At 40.9% G+C, this 17860-nt stretch overlaps 1 protein-coding gene across 1 annotated transcript; it reads right to left on the bottom strand.

Annotated features, from left to right (window-relative positions):
- Nucleotides 1-107: 107 nt before the first annotated feature.
- On the bottom strand, nucleotides 108-16312 carry gabrd (gamma-aminobutyric acid type A receptor subunit delta). The gene is made up of 9 exons (XM_029506293.1): nucleotides 16236-16312; nucleotides 7626-7741; nucleotides 5546-5613; nucleotides 4779-4999; nucleotides 3792-3874; nucleotides 3483-3620; nucleotides 2973-3128; nucleotides 1958-2169; nucleotides 108-1074 (listed from the first exon to the last, which is right to left on the bottom strand). Exons 1-9 carry the CDS (start codon nucleotides 16301-16303, stop codon nucleotides 751-753), a joined length of 1386 nt encoding a protein of 461 aa, XP_029362153.1. The 5' UTR covers nucleotides 16304-16312; the 3' UTR covers nucleotides 108-750.
- Between the last annotated feature and the right edge of the window lie 1548 nt (nucleotides 16313-17860).

Here is a 17860-nt window from a genome sequence, read left to right as displayed (position 1 = left end):
GAGGAAGAAGATCTTTAATGGAGAGGAAACAGGCAGAACTGGCAGAAGGAGATGTGACACTCCGAAACAAAAACATTAACAAAATAAAAACAAAACAAAAAGAGGGGCGGGGGGGTGGTGGAGGAGGACCAAAGAAGAACGAGGTGAAGAGGGGGTGGCGATGACTGTGGACAGGGGTGAATGAGTTATCAGCCATGCAGAGTAGTGACACACCTCCTCATGTTATCCTCTTGTTTGGGCGGCACGTTTGATCTTCAGGATAACAGACGGTTTGGTCCGGATCTTGGCTTTGTGTTGATAACTATGCTTATTTGTGCTCGACAGACATGAGCTGCTGGTCAGTGTTGCTGACAGTAAAGCAGGTTGTTGTGTCTTGTGTTGAGTTAGTTCATGTAGCTGGATGACACGGAGATCTGAATTGTTGGTTAAGCTGTATTCGCTGAGTGGGTGAGTCTGCAGCAGGCAGCCCACTCCTTTGCCTTCAAGAAACACATTTCAGCATTTAAGATGCAAAGTCCCGTTAACACTTTTGAAACTCATAACTACTTCCAATAATTACCATATTTCCATAATCATAGGTCATAACACCTCATTCCCTCTGAAGTTTTGTTTGTTTGTTTTTCCTCCACTAAGGGCTGCAGTTGCCTATATTTCAGCTCCATCAGTCTGCCAGCGTTGAAGTGGCACAGCTCCAGCAGTTTCTTATATACAGCCTGGATAGCAGCCATTCACAGACTTGCTGCCTACTTCTCACATGGTGTATGCCACCCAGTAGATCACGTTCACCACAGCGAAAGTGAAAGGAAACACAGCCCTGGCATAGATATCGATGGTGTCGGCATCGATGGGCTTGCAGACGCACTTGGAACAGCACTTCCTCTCCTCCTCGCTCTCTTCCACCTGCTTGGACCTTCTCCGTCTGGGCTCGACCTCCTCGGTGCCAACCTCCCCGGGGATCTCGGTGTTGGAGCGCTGACTCCGGCTGGGACGGCTAGAGATCATGACACCTTGGTTCATGCCCGTGACGGAGAGGGAAAACAGAACCATAGCCTGTTTGCCATTCTTTACAATGGACTGTGGGGAGATAGAGAGACGAGCACGTTAGTTTTCTTTTTCTGAAACTACCTGGCGGAGTTTAGTGTTTAGAAATTTGATCAAAAGACAAAATGAGAATATAATAGTTATCCTATCTTCTCTACACTCTCAGAACCTGAGAAAGACTTTTTTTGAATGCCTCCTCCAAAACACTGCTAGAACTTGACAGTGTGAATAATACATCTTGTTTCATTTTTTTAATTAAAAACATTATTTTTACTGAAGGATCTCATACCTTTGCCCTGTTTTTTTGATAATTTATTCACCACAGTGGTAAGCCTTTTTATATATATATATATATATGTTTTTCAATATGTGTCTGAACACAAACGTTTCATTTTTAGAAGTATGACAGTCCAGAGCGTCAAAGAGCCATGAGTAAAGCACCGCAGACTATTGATTCAATTTTCAAATTTCAAAGAAATTTTGGTTAATTATGGATCGGGATGCCGTAGTGGCATTAGTATGTTTTTTTCCATCACAGTGGTTTAACTCATATCACTTTGTCACACATTTCTCCTGTTTTTAAATATTACTTTATTGAAAAGAAAGTTATTTTGGGGGGAGCTAGAATGGTAACAGACCTTATTTGACATTTATCTTTCAGTGAAATAAGCATCCATAGCCAAGGAAAAAGAGGCATGATGACAATCGCTGTTACTCCCTGTGGGGCCAGCTTCTGTTTTCCCATTATTCGCTACAGAGATTCGTTGTCTTGTTGAAGGTTAGTGTCAAGAGCAGGGCTTGAAAGTTTCGACCACATCTATGTTTGAAAGCTCATGCTCATTACTCACAACAGCCCCCCTGCAGTCAAGCATTGCTGCTTGCTGATGGGAGTACAAGATGGGAATGATTTCCTCACCTCAGAGCTGAGCTTGTTGGCCTTCACCTTGGCCTTCTCTTTGAGTCGGTAGTCAGCATTGTAGTGTGCGAATGCATACTCAATGAGGGCTGCGAACACAAAGACATAACAGATCCAGAAGTAGACGTCTAAAGCCTTGATGGCCGACGCTCGTGGCAGGGAGGACCGGGCGCTCACCATCAATGTGGTCATAGTGAGAACGGTCGTGATACCTGTGAAAAGAACAGGCCACAAAGGACGGATGAGCCGTGTGGGTCTGCCGATGGCAGTGTCCTGACATCTATGAGGTGGACTGTTAGGATTAGAACCACCAGCATCTTGGCATTGTCATTTAGCCTGTAGGAAGGATTGGCTTGAAATTTTGTGCTCCCTCTGTAACTTTAGTGATCCTCTGAACCTTTTGACATTTAACATTTGTGGTTTAAAGTGAAATGTTTTAACTGTTGAATAATATGCCATCAAATTTTGTACAGCTAGGAAATATCATTATTTTGGGTATTCATGCAAATGTTCAAGTACACTGGCAGTGAAATGAATGGTAATGAATCTGATTGTGCTAAAGGTGAGTGAGAGCTATATACATTATTATCTTATATGCAGGAGGTATAAATGAGTACGATTATAGAGTGACAGTTTGGTTTATGAACAAATGTTCATGTGTTACAAAACATTATTGGCTGCAGCTAGCGAATAGCAGCAGGCCAATGAGAAAGCATTTATCTACAGTTTTACTAAATCTCAGATTTCTATTTTAGCAGCTCATTATTAACGAAGCATATTGTTTTCTAATAATTCAGCATAAGTTTGATAAACATTGTCTGGCTTTGACACCACCAGGATGATCATGCCATTTTTAAGCCTCGCTACTGACTGTGAGCGACATGTTATCCTCCTTCTGAAACATAATCTCACCAACAAAAAAGAACAACACTCACATGGTTTAACCTTTCAACAGAATGGCTTTGCTTCAAAATGTTTTTGAAACTTTAAGAGACCTTATGAAGGCCATACCTACCTAACGATACACGAGCAGGGACTGCTGACTGACTGATCCAAAAGGACACCCAAGACATGGCAACCAGTAAAATTGAAGGCATGTATGATTGGATGATGTAGACGCCTCGATTACGTCTCAGCTGAAAGCGAAGACTGAGCCTTGGAAATCTTCCCGCTGGGAAAAAAAAAACAAAAAAACATTTTGCTAATTAGCTATTAGGAAAATATCTGAGCTAATAATGCTGAACAATACAAGTTTGCTTGTTTGTGCTCCTAGTGGCAAAAACTGAAGATGGAAGGCATAAAGTCCTGCTGCAGACAGTATTTTTTTCTGCTGCAACTCCTCTCATCTCCTAAACCTCCTGGCTGGCTGAACAACAAGTCTGGATTGATAAATTCCCTTTACCCATCAAACATAAACACAGAGCCTGCATGTAAAACAAAACAACTAAAAAGTACATATACATGCACAAGAGCTTATTGTAATGCTTGTTCTGGAGCTAATCCTGACAGCTGGATGAATTCTCACCAGATTTGAAGTTCATCATCTCAGTGACAAACCGATAGTCTGTGATGGTGAACTGGGAGAGTTCCAGTTTGTCCAGGCCATGGATGTGTGTCTGACTCTCTGACCAGTGATACACAATGTCTTCTGAGGAGTAACCATCTACAGTGAAATGACAGATGAATATCATTACTTTGCACTGAGAAACGATAGCGGCTTGTAAGACTTTATGAATGCCACAGTACTTTGGCAGCAGACAGCGTTAAATCAAGAAAATAAATCTTTTGTCTTAAAGGATCTGTGGAGATGAGTAACAGGTAAATCCCAGCTTACAACTCTCCAGGTCCAGCATACACTCCTGCTCATCCATGGGATACTTGGTCAGGTCCATGTCACACGCCACAGTTGAAGTGATTCTAGGAGGAAAAGAGATCACTTATCAAAAACCACGTTACTCTGGTAGTCCCCTAGCAAACTGGCTGGGAACTCACCTGACTGTTTTCGAAGAAGAGCTATTATTAACCTTTAAGCTCATATTCACAATTGAATCCATTTCGATCTGGCATCTAACAAGAATCCTGTATTATTGGCTGAAGCTGTGCCAGCTGATGATGAATCACAGCTTGGGGATCTGAGTTTTCGCTGCCCCTGAACACGATTTTGGGACGCGGGCTTCATCAAACAATGGAGCATTTTCATGACATGTAATACACCCTGTGAACAGTGCTTCGTCTTCAGGACAGGTTCAAGGCTGCAGTCAGTTACTCAAAGTATAAAAAAATACCTAATAGAGAGAAGAATTAGCATTGAATTGGTGAAGGAGCACATTTCGATGCTGCTTGTTTAGTTGTTAATGCTGACATTACCATCATGTACATTACCATGTACCGACATGTACCAACTTTTATCAGTCCTCTCAGCTGATAAATCATCAGCTCTGTCAGGCAGTCTGATTTGCATTTTGTGTAATGCTGTAGTCTAAAAACTACACTTAATTACTTAGAAGAAATTCTAACCACAAATATGGAAGAATTGAAAGCAGGTTGTTTGAGCCTGCTTTGACTTGTGCTTACATTTTTGCTCTTCGTGTTAAAGAACTTTAACAGTGCAGAGCCTACTCTCAGATTTTCTTATCGATCATGATGGACTTTGACGCAGCAAGTAAGAGACACCTATGCTCTCAAATGTTTGAGATTACTGCGGACATTAGTCTAAAAAAAATAGTTGTTAAAAATGAACAAAAATAAAAGATACACCACACGAGAGAAGAGCCTCATTGTTTGTGTTGTCTGACTGGTTGAAATGATGCGTTTGCTGTACCGGCTGCTATATAGAATGACTCCATTGGGCTGCAGGCGGATCAGCTTGTTCTCCACAGTCACGTCGTGGAACCAAGCAGATTTGGCATTGACGATGAAAGTGTCAGGAAGCCACAGCTTGTCCACAAAGCGACTGTCCAAACCGAGTGTCTTGTTGGTGTGATTGTAGGACAGGCGGTCATCATGCCAGCTCTGCCGCAGGAAGACAGTCATGGTGTATTCCTGCCAGGAACAGCATACACACAAATATAACGCCTGAGTCATGGAAATGGATTGTTTTAGAGTTTTTTTATATATACATATATATATATGTTTGCGTGTGTGTGTATTTAAGCTGTGAAACTAAATTGCTTTGCTCTTAAAAACCTTTTACTTTGCTTTTACTTAACTTTACTTTACTTTTGTATTAAAACTTTTGCTTCCTCATAAAAAAAACTTATTATAGTTTTCAGCTTTGGCTGGACTTTATTTCAAGTTTGAGTATGAAAATTTCTGCTTTTATGTCTGTCAAATGAAATCAAAGCCACACATATAACATGAAACATCCCAGAAGCTTTGGTTCTTACTTTGCAACATCCATGAAAATATCAAATTATCTAACAACTCAGCCAATGTGTCACACGTTAACACTGAGTACTTTCAACCCTCAAGTGGGATGAATCAGGATTATGCAAATGGGAAACATTTGATCTTTGCTGCAGCAGTGGAGTTGAGGGATGATAAAGAGGCTCCCTGAAAAAGGAAGGGGAACGTGACTGTTTACTTTACCATGTTGGCTTCAGAAATGTGGTCGATGCTGGCCACTTCAATAGCCATGGCCACGTTCACTGGTGGACCTGCAGGGGGAGAAGTGAGAAAAGAAGGCAAACCTGCCCCCTCCCACCCCCCAGCCCACCTCACTCACCCTGTGTCAGACATATAGACATACACACACCTTCTCTGCTTTCTTTGGATCCATAACTCCCTCCCATTCGCACTCTATTGCCCATCTGTTTCCTCCCACGTCTCAAGCACTCCGACAGCGCATAGAGATTAGGCATTATCCAGTTTAACCATGCTAAGTGGCACATCACACTGTGGGCATTCATAAACAGCACTGGGCTTTCATGGACTCGCACAGAGTTAGCGTCTGCCAACATTCACACACACACACACACACACACGTTGTATCATTTTAACTTAATAGTTTGCCATATGATTAGCATAGAGTGTGCCTCGGTGATCGGATGCTTGAGGGCAGAGACTGCAAGGGAGCACCCTGATGCAGAGCAGAAAGGCTTTTTATACTGAACATTAAGGAATCACACATAACAATTCCCCACAAGTCAACACCATCCCATAACCACTTGAGGTAAATGATATTCTATTGACCATGCAGTGCATGTATCGTGTGAGGTGATTTACAGTGGTAGGTTTGCTGTATATCAAGGCAGCAATAGAAATGAGTTAAGATAAGCATTGTCATTCCCCTGAAGTCATAATAAGTACTTAGTATCCATAGTATTTACATAGTACCGCCCAGTGGGGATGGACATATTACTAATGTATTTGTATGTCTTGACCAGTTATGAAAGGGAAACGTTTGCATTGCATAGTCTTATCATTAATCCATTGCATCTAAATGCTCGTGTCGGTTCATAAGCTGAAATGAAACACATCACACAAAGAAAGACAGATTCACAAATGTGTTGTGTGCCATGCAGATGTGTTAGCATTGCATTTTCATATAGTTTCCCCATCTGCATTACACTGAGGAACATACACTTACCATTGGGCCACTATAGTTGTACAATTTCTTTATTTGAAAAAAAAAAAAAAAAAAGTAAACATTCCCAGTCTATTGCAAACGTTTGGTCATTTGGAAGATGCATTTCCAGTTTGTTTGTTTGTTTTTCTGAGGTTAAACATGTTTGGTGTAAGTGTCTGGGAAAAACATCAGCCAATTTGTAAATGTATTGTAATGGATGTAATATAAATTAACATAATGTACGGATGCTTTCCAAAATACAATGGGATTCATACATTATGTCTCCTCTTCGCTGCGCTGCTCCATAATGTAATTAGCAGTGACATTCGTAAGTCCAAAGTCATAATTGGGAGTGGCATTTCATTTACAAAACATATTTATGAATCTGCTTTTTTAAATTTGTGTAATTTTCATATTTCTTTGATGGTTCATGACACAAATATAACTGCACACAAAAGTCTATGAGATGTGAGTTGAATGAAGGGAATTACCCCAAACTGCAGACATGATTCCCCAATGATCATAACAGCCCTTTCATTTTCACATTATAATGTTACATCAATAGGAATGTAGTGACCACATGATGCTGCATTATGATGATCGATGTCGGCATGTAGTGCGCAGGGCAGTATGTGTGTTTATAGCTGCGGCCCTGTTCCACATTTTCACCTTGCTCAGCTGAGTTAAGCTGTGAGATTGAGAAATCTACCACTGTGGTCATTGGATGTTTCACATCTTGCAGCCATTCTTAGCAAAGTCTCCAGAGCAGTGCACATTGTTTACACCGCCCGGCTACCTCTTGTTCTTGAAGGGCATTATTCTGAATAATCCCTTCAGCATGGCTTCACCTCGCCTACGTACAGTTGGTTTTTGTGTCCTTAACAAACCATTCACCTTAATAAAGAGTCAAAGCAGGTCTTTCTATCACTTAAATGTTCTAATTTTGGACAGGAAAAACAAAAATACAGACACCTGCCAGGATAATGGAGCTGGAAAATGAAATGTAAGCATTCATGTTGGGTCAGGTTATGCTAAGGATGGCTGTAAATGTGAGGGGGTGAAATGCAACCCAACGCCACGAGCCGTAGATCTCATACTCACCTCCTATCCCAGGGCGAAAATTTCTGGCATAGCCCTTCATTAAATCATCCAGATTAGGTAACCAGGATATTTCTATGTCTGAACCTACATAGTCGCCAATGTCACTCAGCATGGCCCTAAAGGAGACAAACAGCAAACACAGCAGTCTTCAGCAGCTGTCCAGCCACAGCATGGGTCCACAGGTAAACCTGGTAGAGCCTCAGATAAAGTCAGGAACATACAAACATAATAAAACATCTTGATATACAAATATTAGCTGCTGGCGCAAGAATGACGCCGGTTCCCTGTTAACAATGGAAGAGAAAGACACTGTATTATAAATGTATTTATTAATGGAAAAGGCGGAGGACAGCAATGTGTGAAATATGTTTGCCTATTTATTAAGAGCAATATTAGCAATAATTCAGAGTCCAATATTTGCTCTGATATTAGCTCCGTTTTGTTGTCCACCTGCTGGAGAAGAGCTGGCAAATGCCACCATTTAGTGGTGTCAGCAAGCAATACACTGCTGACCCCAGAGACCTAAACATGACACTAATCACCTGTAAATCACACCTGATCCATTTGATTCATTGTTAATGTAAAATATTTATTGTATTATTGACATTTCCATACGCAATATAAAACCATATAATAAAAGTATATGAAATAATAACAATATAACATATATAGTCAATATAATTATATGATATAATAAAATTCCTTACAATGAAATTGAAAATCTGTTATCGTACAGCCAAACTTTGGTACTCTAGTTCTTTTGGCATGAACCCACATTTTCTCAATCTGTGGCATATTTTGGAATTACTAATATTACTACTTTTGTAATATTTAGAAATGACAGATTTCCAATGATAAGAACACTTATGACTCGTTAGTTGAGATTTCAGTAGGGTAAATCAAGGTATTCTCATTCTGTTTTGATTCTCTGCTTGTTTTTAACCAACTAATAGAAATGAATGATAAGAATGTTTTGTCACAAAATATAGAAATTTCATTAAGAATAGTTACATGTTTTATCATTTGCAGTTTCTTATGCAAAAGTCACATCAGTTGAAGCCTGGTGGAGATATTTTTCTTCATCAAAGCTGACAGTTGATCTAAATATACCAATGAAGCTTCTGACTGAATATCATACTGTGGGCTTCAAAATCTCTGCATTTTATTTCAGTTCACTACAAAGCTTCATGATGGCTTAACCATAATGGTTTGCACATTTTCACATTGCTGTTTGTAGTTTGTAGTGAGCATAACACCTTGATTCATTTTGCTAACCTGTCAGGAGGAGAATAATAGTGACATAAAAACTATTTCTGGTATAAAGCCAGGGAATCCGCTGTGGACCCCCTCGGAGCTGTGAGGCCTTCCAGAGGGCTGCAGAGCCCACACAGACAGCCGCAGCCTGTGAGGTTTGACAAGCAGGACAGCTCAGATACCACCAGGTGGCAGGTTTGCCTTCTAAAACAGTGTTACTGTAAAAACACAGCATGCAGATAAACAACACCAGTGCGGACTTTTGTGCATTTGAGTCCGTGTCACTTTGTCTTGAGTGGCAATACTTCATTAATATGTTATCATTTAATACAGGCAGCGCTTTACAAACAATAATTTCAGAATGCATACACAGAAAAAAACCAGCAGTCAACACTCTGGTCAACACTCAATTCTGAAAGAATTGACTGATGTGCAGTGAGAAAATTGAACGAAACAAGTGGTTTAACTGTCACTCTTAGTCATAAAGTGCCTGTGTTGGCATTGCCAGGGAGCTGAACCATGCAGAAGGCTTGACCGAAGGTGTTATTATTGACCAACAATGAGAAGCCATTCAGTGACCTTTGAAATAAGGCTGGCATTTCAGGAATTGTCGACCTCCTGGAAAGCAAATAATTACACTGCCAGCTACACAAAAAACTGACCTCCACAGCAAAATAAAATGCCACCAAAATTCTGCCTTTTTATGTAAATAGTGAAAACAAAAAAAACAAAAAAACACATTTCTCCCATGTCATGAACATTGCCTGAGTGGATCCATTTTGTCGTGGCAGATGTATTTTTAGTCTGGCAATCACTGTCTTGTCTGAAATAAATGGGAGCACTGAGTGAATTCATTAATCACTCTGTGACTCCTGGATTTCTTCACTAATTGGCAGTTTCTAAATTTGGAAATGAAGAGCGTTTCCTTCACGAATTCCATGAATACACCAAGGTCAAACAGGCTTCCTCACATGGAGGGACAGCGTGTGAAAGTGTGTGTCTCTCGGAGACAAATCCTACTATATTAGTATGGTTAATGTCATTTAATAGAAATTTCACAGGACCTGACTGTATCCTGTCCATGATGATTAGATTAGTGGGTTTAATCTGAGTTCATTCTATGTTTCATACTTAGTAGTGCGATCCCCAACCTTTCCTGCTGCTTCAAAGCCTTTCAGTGTGCCATTCTGTGTGAATGTGAAGAATTAATCTGGTACGAGCTGCAGTTATCATTTTCTTCCTTCCTTTTTCAGGGCAATAGCAGGAAACCTATGCCAGTTATAGATATATATATATATATATATATATATATATATATATATATATATATAACTGGCATCTCAAGACATACACAGACCATTCACACTCACATCTCAGGACACTTTAGAGTCACTAGTTAACTTAGACAAGCATGTTTTTAGACTGTGGGGGGAAACCCACACAGACAGGCCCCAGGTCCGGGACTCAAACTCACAACCTTCTTACTATTACACCATGCTCTGTTCTCAGGGTTGAACATGTCATTACTCTCTGAGGACGGTTTCACCTCTGATTTCTCACCCTTCTATGCATATTAAACAGTTGAGAGTGTGTTTTTCCTGACACTGCTCTTCTCTCTATATTTCATTTTCATTAAATGCCTCTCCGGAGGCCTGGATCTTGCTCCCTTCTGTTTATGACCTAACATTTAACAGATGGGGAGATAAGAATAAAGAGAAGAAAGACAAATAGAGGCAGCCTCGCTCAAACTCACAGCATCTTTTGGTGATTGTAATTTGCCGCATTCACTAACAAGCCTAATTAGTTTTACGGGCTGACACTGCCAGTTAACTGATCATGTTCATGATCATTTCTCTACGATTCACTGTTTCATGCATTTTATTGGCATCATTGTAGAATAGTCACATCCAAATCCCACTGTGTAAACCATAACAACACAGCATATAGCTATATATAATTCTACATGTGCTGTGTGTTTGTGTGTATTTGTGGAAAGAAAAAAAAGATCTTTTTAGACACTATATTATACACTTTTAGTTTTAAATATGAATATGGAGTCTTTGCAGGAACAATTCACAAACAGCTGAATTAATTCCATTTCATTTTCAGAGCTATCATTTTCTGTCTTTTGGTAAAAAAGAAAAAACATTATTGCAATTAAAAGTAAAATATATTAATGGAATTTATTTTAGTTTTGAATGAGCGTCAGTTTTGTGACTAAACAAGCCTGCCTGTGGGAAATTATGCTTCTGTAAAATTCATTTCTTTTATTTAGAAATGTTTATTTTCTTCTCAGATCACTGTTTCTCACTAAAACCCATTATGTGTCTTCTTTTCGAATGCGTAAAGTACCCGTAAAACATTTGCAAAGGTGACTTTCACGTTATCGCTGCCAATGTCAATCAGTGGAATCGTCTGAAACCATCAGCAGAAGCATGTTCTGAGTCGCCCACATACATGAATGAAGGACGTGAGTGCATGCATTGGATGCAATACATTACTCCATCATGCTTGTGGTTACCCAGGGCACTTTTAAGGCTTTGGTTCATAAATGAAATAGTTAACATATCCTGTCTAGTGAGTGTCAAAATTTAAGGATAACAACATTAATCTTGCTTTAGAAAACAGTCGGCCAATATTTTGCAGTTTCACAACCTGCCTTTTGCTGCTGGGTTGATCCCCATGCAGGGAGCAGGGAGTCCCAGCAGTCCAGCCCAAAAGTCTGCTTCGGCTATGCTTGAGGAAACTGATTATTAACAAACTGCCAACTAATTCACAGTTTTAGACTTCCAAAATGCTTTTCATGCTCAATAATGTATTTGTGGAGTGTACTGTAGATGTGGCCTAGCCTCAGGACACAAAAAAACAAGTCACATTTGTTTTGTCAGACTTCAAATCTAGGATTAATTTTGCTGACCTAACCAACAATAATTGGTTGATTTGAGTTAGTGGCTGTTCTCTGGTAACTTGTCTAATGTTAAAAAAAAAAAAAAAAAAAAAAACTGCTAAAAATAGATAATCGATTATTTTTATCTCAATGCAAATCTATTGCCAATGTCCTTGTCTTCTTGTCTCTGGCAAAGATGTCGTCTAAAGAAAATCCGCGAGGTACAGTGTCTTGACCTTATTAGTGTCTACTCACATTATACTGCTTCATGAAAAAAAATAATTTGATACAGTCTTGTTATTGTAGGAGAAACTGACCAAACAGAATACGTTCTCACATGTTGGTTTTCACAGCAATTACAGTTTTAAATTTGTAGGTGATATGTATTTATTTTTTTTTTCTTACATAGTACCACAGAAGATGAAATATCCACTAGCTGTTATGTTCATGTTAATCAAGGGTATGACTTGTTTTTTCCTGCAATAAATTAGTTTTAGTTTTCTGTCAAGAAAGATTATTACTTTGATCCTCATGCCAAATGTACTATTTTATGGTTTAAGGTCTTTTTTCTTTTATGCTTTTATTCTTATTTTCTTCACCAGCAATTAATTATTTGTCATCACTTGCAAACACTTGATGAATTTAAATAAAATTGGAGGAGGATCCAAACTGTGCATGAAGATCACTTAAATGCACCCAAAACCTAATTGTCTGGGTCTGAACACCAGAAATCTTTGGTATATATAAATCGTCAAATTTTTTTCTCAATATTTTTAAATTCAGAATGAAAGCCATAATTATTTTATTTAATAATTAACCGAAATTTAATTTGAAAAAATATAAATTGAGTATGCATAAAGGAATCAGGATATCCATTGTGTTAAAATGTTCAACTGAAGAATGTAAACTCCAAATAATTGCTACAAACACGAAAAAATAAGGGCAAGGACCTCATTGTCTTTAATGAAAGGCTTGATAAAAATAACTTGATAAAAAATATTATGTGTAGAGCTACTGATTCTATTAAGGTTTCGTAAAAATAGCTTGAGCCACATCGCTGTTTTCTACTTCTTAATGTCAGATTACATGTTTACTGAGGATATTTATAGGAAATCCTAATTTAAACAAAGTAATTAATATGTTTTAGGTCACCAGAACTCAAATATTTGCGAACATAGTCAATAGATAAATACGACCGACTCTAATATGAGTTTTCTTTTCGCTGTTTGCATGTGGTACATCCCATTCCACTGAGTGGGAGGCTTTTAGTGGAAGCACTGAAGTGTCCCTGCACCACCTCACCCTGCAGCAAGAGCAAAGTCAGGCTTCAGAGCCAGTTCCTGCAGCCAGTGGAACATGATCAAATCACCGTGTTCTTGGGAAATGTACTTCTTGGACAGTGGGAGGGATTTATCTGCTGACTCAGCCTCTTATGTGGATTAGTCAGAGACACTGTGTCACCTGAGTGCAGGTGGAAAGACAAGTATAGCAGACCAGAAAGATCTTGAAATGGTAGGATTAAATCCTCCTGCCATATATCTTGCCACCACAATTTTCTTAACTATAACATGGAGATCTCTCATGCGTCCACATAAGTGTTGGTCCCCACTCCTTGGCCTGGGTTCCTGACAGCGTCTGTACCAACCTTGTCAGGCAAACTTTCTTCATATTCTTCATGTGACTGGTAAATATAATGAAATTCACCCAGCAATTGCAGCTGTCATGCACGGTCTTATTAACCTGCCAGTATCCAGGGGTAAGGATGAGCTGTAAGAGGACGATGTTGCTCTTCCTATTCCACCCACTCTCTGTGCATATGATAGATTTATAAACTGTGTATAATTCTGGATTCTGCAGAGAGATCGAGAGTCCAACGGCACTCTTGTCATGGAAACTAGCACGCAGTTTTGGTATGCAGCAACATCCCCCTGCTTATTCACAAACAAATGTATCAACTAGCAATTTACAATTAACTATGCTAGACATCCTTCTTCCCTGACCTTTGTGACACTAGTGTGGTTGCTTACTGTCATAAACTATGATATCTTCTTTATGCTTCCTGCCAGCTGGTGATAACCAACATGACCCACAATAAAAGGCCTGATTTAGGGTCAAGCCCTGAGAGTCCCTATCATCAAGAGAGATTAGTCAGTGCATAGTGAAGTGATGTTTAACTTGGTCACACAGACATTTTGACAGAATAAATTGTGCATAAACTCAAATACATTTTTCTGTGGTGGCTTTGTCTTATTATGTCCCAAATAAGGTTAGTATCAAACTCAATTGAGCTGTAACCATGGGAACATGAATAGCATCCTTTTATCAAAGCAGACAATTCACAGCGAGAAAAATACAGGTGTACATCTATGACTCATTGCTGCTTTGGGAATTGACTGTAAAGGAAGCAGACTATGTTAGCTAGCAGGAATTAGCAGACATTAGTTGGCATGCTAACTTCATGAAATCCAATGATGAGAGTTAACATTTGAGTCAGCTCTTGATAAGTAAAGGAATGCAGAATGATAGTTATTTCACAACATTTCAAAAAGTGACCAAAGACATTGTTCTCACTATTTCCTCTCTTCCCTAAATCTACACCCAAAATCATTTTGTTTCTACTGAAGACTTAGAAATAGTCACAAATGTACAACACACCACTTCATGAAACAAAATCCCATTGTAGTCTTGCAAATGTGAATCAAATAAATACATCGCTTTTGCATCAAATCTGCTTCGTTTAAATCAACCCATGTGATCTGTAGCCATAACAAATCAATCTATGCAGTGTGTTGGCGTGTTCAGTAACAGTAGAAGTCATGATTCTGCTCTCTCTGTAAATGTATTCCTCGTTGCCTCTGTTGCAGGTATTACACTATGAATTAGATGCAGATTGTGTTAGTGAAGTGAAGGGTAAGTGACACTTCAGCAGGAATGAAAAAGCTGTGAAATTCACACAACACCAAAGGTGGCAAGGCAGAGCTAAAGCTGACCAACTTCTATGAAATGGATAAATGAGGAGCTAAAAAGAGTATCAGTGTAATTCTGTTCTGAGAGGAGGGGTGAGGGGGTGAGGAAAGGAGCCAGTTTTCAACTTTCAGCCACCAAAGGCAAAACAGCAGTGTGCATGATTGTGCGTGAGCAAGAGAGACACAGAGAGAGAGTGCGGCGAAGAGAGAGATAAAGAGCTGACACATAATGAGCAGCAAGAAAAAGCCTACACTCTGCATTGTACTGAGAACAAAATAATAACAGCAATGACTCGAGGCACAAAAATCCAATTACAATAGCTATTACTCCCTCTACTGGTGAACAGCCAAGAGTGACAATAGAAGTGATTTGCCCAAATTCCATGCAGAGCTTTAACAGCTTCACCCTTTGCCCTTTTAGACAGAGGCATATGGACTTTGGGGAAATTGGAGCTCAGTACTTGATGCTGGCTATACTCAGAATTGCATGCTTGTGCAAGCGCATGGACAAGCCTGTGAGGGCATTTCAGCTGCTCTATGGGCCTGTATTGAAGTACTGCAAAGTTTTAAATCACCATCTGGATTTGATAAACCAGGTTCAGTCAGCTGACAGATTCATATTCAATATACCTGTGCTGTGAGGTTTGGGGTTGGCTTGGCAGTCGATGCACTTAAAGGGCCCTGATTGTGGGGGGGTTCCTATCTCACACACATCACTGTCCTCACTATTTTATCATCTCCAATTTTAGTAACATGTGCTCTGAGCAGGAGGTGTTCTAAGCCTAAATCAGTCACATGTTTGAGATGGAAGCTGCCCATCTGACTGTAGCAGCATCTACTATCCTCCAATCTCCACATTACAGTCAAGCAGTTCTGTTTAAATGCATTTGTTCCTGTAAATGCACAGATACAGAGGCCTCCTCTCGTCCATGTTTTGCCAGGTACCATCTGATATTTGACCCCCCCCCCCTCTATCTAACAGGCCTGGAGGTAGGTGACATTATCTGTCACATGAAAGAGCACCTGCTCACCTCGCGGGTATCTCCATAGAAATAACAATCACTTCTTTCTATGCATATGCATATGCATTATGTAAATGGGGTCACCATGTCCCTGTTGCCCGAAGGGAGAGCAGAGCAGAGAGCAAGCTTTAGGTTGTGTGTGTGGAAGTATGTTTATGGGAGCATGTAGAGGGTTAAAGGAATGCTATTCTACTCATGCACATCAGTATTAAGTGTTGGGTCAACAATAAGTATGACATTTAAAATTGGAAAATTGGTTACAAATGGAGGTGTGAATGGGCTACTTTAACGCTTTCATGACACAACCCTGAATCCCAGCAGCTTTTTTGCCTTTTGTGTGTGTGTGTGTGTGTGTGTGTGTGTGTGTGTGTAACAGACTTCCAACTTTTCCTCTCCCTGCTGAATCTGGGAGCGCTCCGCAGCATCGAGCGACGGCCGAGGAAAGACACCTGCAGGAAGTAAAGAGCGAGGCAGAGCTCACCTGGTGAAGACGTCCCCTCCGACAAACAGCAGGGCAAGGCCCGACAGCAAGAAAGTTGGCATCTCCATTCCACACGCTTTCCGACAAAATACAGTTTTATTCAAGAAAAACTTTCCCGGATTGTAGTTTATTTTGTTGTTGTTGTTGTTGTTTTTTTATGATTGCTATTTTAGTGCGCTTTTCTCGTGATCCGGCCCCGCGAGGAATAAAGTAAAGAGTAAGGCTGACACCGCTGAAGATGATGGTGATGATGAAGAAGAAGAAAATGATGAGGGTGATGATGGCCCCATGATTAGTTCCAGGTCCGCGTCCAGGAGGAGCGCGCAAAAGAGGAGAGAGCGCACCTCGGGAAAAAGAAAGGGCGGCAAAAGTCCCGGTCCGACCGCTACAGCGCACCGATCCGCCGCTACCACCGCCGCCGCTCCTGCCGCTACCGCCGCTTGTCCCCCAGCAACAGAGGAGAGAGAGGGAGGGAGGGGGAGAGATGGAGAGAGAGGGAGAGAGCTGAAGAGAGAGAGAGAGAGAGAGAGAGAGAGAGTTAGGGAGGGAGGGGGAGAGATGGAGAGAGAGGGAGAGAGCTGAAGAGAGAGAGAGAGAGAGTTAGGGAGGGGGGGGGAGAGATGGAGAGAGGGACAGAGAGAGAGGGAGAGAGAGAGAGTTAGGGAGGGAGGGGGAGAGATGGAGAGAGAGGGAGAGAGAGAGTTAGGGAGGGAGGGGGAGAGATGGAGAGAGAGGGAGAGAGCTGAAGAGAGAGAGAGAGAGAGAGAGTTAGGGAGGGAGGGGGAGAGATGGAGAGAGCTGAAGAGAGAGAGAGAGTTAGGGAGGGAGGGGGAAAGATGGAGAGAGGGACAGAGAGAGAGGGACAGAGAGAGAGGGAGAGAGAGAGAGTTAGGGAGGGAGGGGGAGAGAGGGAGAGAGAGAGAGAGGGACAGAGAGAGAGGGAGAGAGAGAGAGTTAGGGAGGGAGGGGGAGAGATGGAGAGAGGGACAGAGAGAGAGAGTTAGCGAGGGAGGGGGCAAGATAGAAAGACAGAGAGGGGGAGGGGGAGAGTAGGGAGATGGAGAGAGAGAGAGTTAGGGAAGGAGGGGGAAAGAGAGATGGAGGGAGGGAGGGAGAGAGATAGAGTTAGGGAGGATAGAGAGTGGGGGAAATGAAGAGGGAGGGATGGAGAGAGAGTCAGAAAAGGAAAGAGCCTCACTAATCTGTCGATCGCTCTGTTGCTTGGCCTCCAAACATCAGATTCAATCTGGACGTGGAAGGGAGGGGGGGCTGTCACGAACATAAGACTTCATCACATTATGTAATGTTCAGGACATCTGAATAATCTCCATTAGATAATTAGTGTCTCAAACAAAGTTTGTTTCTCTCTCTAGCGGAACAAGAGCAAACTGCAGAGGCTGTCACACCCAGTGACCCAGTCGGTTTAGAGGAATCCAAAGGGCCGTGTGTTGGCTGTGCGGATTTTCCCACATTAATAAAGAGAGGCAGGTAGTACTTTAATGGCACAGATTAGTGCCATTAAAGTACATACTCTCGTATTTATTCACGAATGGATATCATTTGTAGTGAGCTAAAATTGAACCATTTGTGGAATCTCTGACTGCCCTGGGCTTTTGATCAGCAGA

The sequence above is a fragment of the Echeneis naucrates genome, chromosome 7, assembly GCF_900963305.1.
Source record: "Echeneis naucrates chromosome 7, fEcheNa1.1, whole genome shotgun sequence".
In the NCBI taxonomy this organism is placed as follows: Eukaryota; Metazoa; Chordata; class Actinopteri; order Carangiformes; family Echeneidae; genus Echeneis; species Echeneis naucrates.
Note: the sequence above shows the minus strand (reverse complement) of the source record. Positions and strands in the feature narration are given on the sequence as shown.